At 49.0% G+C, this 5,544-nt stretch overlaps 1 protein-coding gene across 1 annotated transcript in view; it reads right to left on the bottom strand.

The window, feature by feature from the left end:
• Positions 1-324: 324 nt before the first annotated feature.
• The window catches only part of ATCAY (ataxia, cerebellar, Cayman type), a gene marked incomplete at its 3' end in the record, with an annotated part of 10,963 nt that continues 5,743 nt past the window's right edge, over positions 325-5,544 (bottom strand). The window contains exons 4-11 of the mRNA XM_010024134.1: positions 5,073-5,258; positions 4,297-4,399; positions 3,607-3,738; positions 3,116-3,202; positions 2,492-2,590; positions 2,204-2,239; positions 1,094-1,129; positions 325-360 (exon numbers count right to left, since the gene is read on the bottom strand). Coding sequence (XP_010022436.1) covers positions 325-360; positions 1,094-1,129; positions 2,204-2,239; positions 2,492-2,590; positions 3,116-3,202; positions 3,607-3,738; positions 4,297-4,399; positions 5,073-5,258 — 715 coding nt within the window. The remainder of the gene's footprint in view (positions 361-1,093; positions 1,130-2,203; positions 2,240-2,491; positions 2,591-3,115; positions 3,203-3,606; positions 3,739-4,296; positions 4,400-5,072; positions 5,259-5,544) is intronic.

Here is a 5,544-nt window from a genome sequence, read left to right as displayed (position 1 = left end):
CAGCTCTGCAGTAAATACCCATGTGCACACCCTACCCCAGGTAATTTATTGAGGGGCAGTGTTTTTCCTGCAGCTGCAGATGGGATCGGCCTGTGCTTTGGGACGAGCCACAGCGGTTGTGGTTGCAGCCACGGGAGGGTGAAGGTGGCAACAGCTTCTGGGTTTTGCACCTCCCTGCACAAAGTGGGTGATGCCTCTTCTGTGCTGAGTGAGCAGCACCAGGGTGAAGAGGCCCCGTCCTGACTTTCCCATTTGTTAGTGGATTACAAATGCAATGAAATCTGTCACATGCAGCCAAACAAGAGAGAAAGGTACAAATCAAACCTGGTTTCCTGATCTTCTGCTGGGGGCACAGGCCTGCTTGGAAGAGAACCAGCAAGACAAGAAGTGAATCTCCACCGCACACTAATCACCCTGTCTTTTTGCCCCAAGGTCCCATTTGTTTCTCAGAACAATTCAGGCTCATCCAATGGACTATGGCCATTTTTAGCAAAGCTCTTTTTTCTCTGGGAAGAGAACAGTAGAAATATACACTGTTCCCCCTCAGGAGCTAGTTAGATAGAATAAAAAAAGAGACACTATATCACTCTGAAGCAGAGCCAAAACCAGGCCAAATTATCTTGGCCTAGGATTTTGACACTGTCTTCCAAGCCTCCCTAGAATTTTCCTTCCCATCTAATGTTACAGCCTCATATCTTGCTTTTACAGATAGCCAAGATGTGCCTGACAGCAGTTCTTGGCCCTCTGCATTGCACCATCCTGCAAATGCTATGACTGAATGTCAGGAGAACGTCCCCGGCGCCTCTGGCTCTGCTCCATGACCAAATGGGTTCACTAGGAGAGGTAAAAGGCAGCGTCAGGAATCTGTTGGCACAGGTGAAGGTCAGTAACACCACAAAAGTGATGGCACAGGGAGCTGTGAGGGAGAGGGAGACTTTCTCAGGTCCCAGACACTTTAGAAATGTCTTGTTGGCTCCAGACATCTCCTGAGAGGTCAGACCTGCCTCCCCAAGGGGGCCACCAAGCAGTAGGGCCACTCTTGTCACTAAAAACTGGTTTTGTAAGTAAAGGATAAATAAAAAAGAGTAATTACCTTTCCTTCTCAGCCATGTCTTGTTTCTCTTCTGCCCTGTAAACACAAATCACTTTTGAAATCTATCATCTAGAGGCGAGGACTATGATAGAGTTATCCAGGGCCTTTCTAGGGCAATAGCTGGCCCTCAGACAGCAGTTAGGGCTCTGGTCAGAAAGGACTGTGAGTTTCTTGTCCCTGTGACATACAGCCCTGGCAATCCTCATGCTCTCAGGATGCCTCTGTGGCTCTAGGGGGAGGGAGCTGGCTGATTTGGGTAGGACGACTCGCTTTCAAACAGCTAATGAACCAAATCATAGAATCAGACTGGTTTGGGTTTGAAAGGACCTTAGGATCATCTAATTCCAACCCCCCTGCCATAGGCAGGGACACCTCATGCTCCCACACGGGCACTTCCCAGTTTGTTCACCAGCTCGAGGAGGTGTTATTAGAGCACATCACTATAACTGAGCAAACTTGTTTAGTGGAAGGTGTCCCTGCCCGTGGCAGGGGGTTGGAACTGGATGAGTTTTAAGGTCCCTTCCAACCCAAACCAGTCTGTGACTCTGTGATCACTCTTGTGCTGACCCAGCTGGTCTTTCCTCTGCCCATGATTGCCTTTAGCTTTTAACGGAGCCAACTGCTATCACTGTTCATGGCCAGCACTTCTAACCAAAATCACTGGTGACAGAACAGGTCTAGAAAATGAAACAAAAACAAACTGTCAACTAATGTCCCTCTTTAAGCCACTTCAGCAGAATGAAGTAGCTTTTAAAATGAGCACCAGCTCTCACTTTAAGGTCAGTTTGCAGGGTCATATGGGGAAAATGTGCCATTTCATATAGAGGGATTTCTGCTGATGCTGCAGTGCATGCTCAGAGCAAGCACACTCCTGGGGTTAAGATGAACACATCTATGGATAAATAACCTTTGAATCAAGCTGCTTCTTCCTCCTGCAGCTTTTGCTTACTTTGAGTAAATCAGTAGAAAGTAAGTGTAGGCTGTGTGGGATATCAGGGTAGGAGGAACACAGAATTCACTGGTTATAGCACAAATAATGATGAGGGAATGCAACAACATCCTAAGAAATGAGTCCAAGCCCCTTCCCCCTTCCCCCAGCATTAATTTTACCTTTCTTTTCTGGCCTTGATCCTCTCTTCTTCATATCTGCAACAAACAGGAAACAGTCTTTAGATGTTACCGGTCAGGATTGTTCACCTTAAGTAAAATGCAATGGTTGCTCTGAAGGTGACAGAAACTGCAACCCAGCACATTGTGCAGGCTCTTGCTTGGCACTGGGATTGGAGTGGGATAAGGTTCCAGTACATGGAGTTTGATTCAATGATATCCTGCTACACAGGATTTTTGTCCTGCTCCTCCTCAGAGCCACATGTGCCCCAGGGTCCTTCTGACACTCACTGTAAGACGCAATCTGGGATCTGCACATGCTCCATTGGGATGAGTTGCTCCAGTTCCTCCAGGCTGTGAACATACTGGATCTTGTTGATAAACTTCACACTGGCAAAGAAAGAAAGAGTCTGTGCTTCCGCTCTTGTTTTGATGTTCTCTCCATAGGAAGTTTCCCAACGGGAACGGGGAGCTCTGCATCTCTGTATCCTCTATAGTCTGAATGTACCCATCTCCTCCCAGTACTGATATGCCAATGACTACAAATTGTGGTGAGGTGCCACACTTTGGTACTGAGGTACCACACAGGTACCTCATTTTGCTTTGACCCTTGCTCCTCAATATCCATAGGAGGAAAAAAGGCCCACCCTTCCGGCTCTCCCCAGGAAATCTTTATGCCTTACCCACTGGGACAAACTTTGATCTGGATCCAGACCACCACAGTGTCTCCTAAAACAGCCTCTAGAGTTGGCCTTGGAAGCATCAGGGAGATGTAGGACAAGAGACAAATGGTGTCACCTTGGTTGCTACTAGTTAAAGGTGAGCTTAAGATCTGATTTGTGAGATTAAACTTTCACTCCAAACCCAGCCAAGTTTGGGAACATGTTCTATGTAGTGGGACCACGTCATAGTTACCTGATGAAGGGTCTGGATATCGCCAGCACTGTCCGGATGAACCACGAGGGATGCACGATTATCAATGCTTTGAGGTTTTTACGCAGCCTGTGGAAGAGCCATGGGACAGAACTCAGATTCAAAGTACCTTTACTTAAACTCTGTCAGGGCACTAACTATTGCCAGGATGCTAAGCAGCCTCAGGTGGGTGACTCCAGACAAAAGCCCTGCCCATGGCCTTAGGAACCCTATTTAAGCTCAGAGCTGTCAGGCTGCAGGAGTACTGCTTTGCTCAGGTGCTGTATTAGCCTGATCTCTGTGAAGGTGCTTGTGAGGCAAAGAGGGTGTTGAAGAGAGCCTTCAGTAAGCCAGAAAGCTGTAACAGAGAATGGAATTGCAGCATCTGCAGAGTGAGGAAGGCAGACTGGCTGGGAAGGCTGTGAGAAAGCAGTGGAAGAGATGTGGGAAGAGGACTGGGAAGAATGAAGAGGCAACACCAATGGGATTCTCACCTTCTGTCTATCATCTGGTAGCATTTCTTCAGCCAGCCCAGGCCTGGCATCCTCCTGCGGGGCGTTGCTCCATTCAGGTACACAATCATATAGTCCTCAGCCACCAGCAGCTCCAGGCTACTGATCACGTATCTGTTGGGTGGTGATTGAAAGCAACAGGAATATGAGACTCAAAAAGGTCCCTGAGGCTTCCTCAGGTACCTGTGTGCCACCCCAAAAGCCCTCTAGACCCTTTCTTCCTAGACCTTGGAAAAGAGCAGGAATCTGGTACCACTGTAGGATTATTACTTCATTATGCCCTGCAGGGGTGTTTCGCTGGGATCACTGTTCACATAGTGCATGCACTGATGGACATCCCTGCACTGTTCTTCTGCCTAGCAAGAGCATCTACAAGCTCTTCAGCATTGCGTACATATGCTCTGCCCTGGTTGTGAGTCCATCACTGGCATAATTAACACTGAATGGTTGAATGCTTTGACTCACTGGACTTGGATGTGAACTCTGTGGACAGTGTCTCACCCAGTGATGCTCGCCCCAGTCTGCAGCTGCACGCTGGGTATCTTTGGCCTGGATTCAAACTATTTCCATCTGAGGTTTGGGATGCACTGAATACATGGAAACTGCTTCCCCAGAGCCCTAGCAACGTCCCCTGCCCTCCTTTTCCCTCACAGACCTTGACCAGCCACTTACAGGAAGAGATTCTCCATGATGTAGTGGTAATCAGCCAGGTTACTGTCTGGCAGATAGCAGGCAGCAAAGACAATGATGGCATTGAGACCTTCTCCATAGTATCCTGTGAAAGAAAGACACAGGCAGCATCAGTGACATTTTCCAGGGGGAGATGTGAGAGCTGAAGGGAAGATGCACTGTTAAATTTGAGCCTGGGCTGGTTTTTGTGCTTCTGTTGAGCTCCAGGTAAGTGTTTGTCCCTCTTACAGACCTCTCACACGGTTAGAATTGCCTCTGCTCCTGGTTTTGGCTGTAACATGCATGTGGCGTTTGGGGAAGGAATTTGTGTGCATCACAGCACAGAGCTGAGAGCTTTGCCCTGGATTGTGGCTGGGCTTTGCTTGGATTTCAGGATTGGTCACCCTCTGGAGGTCCTGGCCTTTAGCTGTGCCTCTGGAGGCAGCTCAGGTGCTGAGCTACAGAGGGGTCAGGTACCTGCAGGCCCTTCGTCACTGGGGATGCAGGTACTTAACCCGGGCTGAGGGTCACGATATAGTCACTCTTGCTCAGAGTCAGCATTATCTCTGCTTTTGTTTATTGAAGCATTGCTCCAGTGGCTGCATGTTTCTCAGCACGAGCTGGGCGCTTTGTGCTTCTCTGCCACACAGCAGTACAAAACAAATAGCAACTTCCCCCTAAGGACAGTCAAAACAATCAGTCACAGCATCCCCTCCAACTCGACAAAGATGGACTGAAGGAAACCCAGCAAGGCAGGAGCAGGCTGCCCTGCTCCTCACCTCCGTGTGTCACCACTCGCATGTAGGGTTTGATCATCTGGAGGTCGATGCGGTGCTCCTGCTCCCCAATGATGACAGTCCTCCAAAGCCGGCCGTTAGCAGCACTCCCATCTTCTGTCCCACCATCCCCAAACAGGTCTGCACTGTCCCCTGGCATGTTCTTGGCTGTGGCCACAGGAGTGTCATCTGGGAGAGGGACAAACATTTCTGCCTTTAATATAATGTGCAAAGAGGCTCTGCGAGAGCTTTGGTGTGCAGTTACTGACAATAACAACCACAGGATCATCTGTTTCATCTGCAGCTTTGGTCTGTGTAAGTCTGTGGTTCTTAATAATCTAGAATGGTTTGGGTTGAAGGGACCTTAAGATCATCCAGCTCCAACCCCTGCCACGGGCAGGGACACCTTTCACTAGAGCACGTTGCTCCAAGCCCCTGTGTCCAACCTGGCCTTGAACACTGGCAGGGGGGTGGG

The sequence above is a fragment of the Nestor notabilis genome, unplaced genomic scaffold (genome assembly GCF_000696875.1).
Source record: "Nestor notabilis isolate BGI_N333 unplaced genomic scaffold, ASM69687v1 scaffold17021, whole genome shotgun sequence".
NCBI lineage: Eukaryota > Metazoa > Chordata > Aves > Psittaciformes > Psittacidae > Nestor > Nestor notabilis.
The sequence above is the reverse complement of the archived record's forward strand: the minus strand, read 5'-3'. Positions and strand labels throughout refer to the sequence as shown.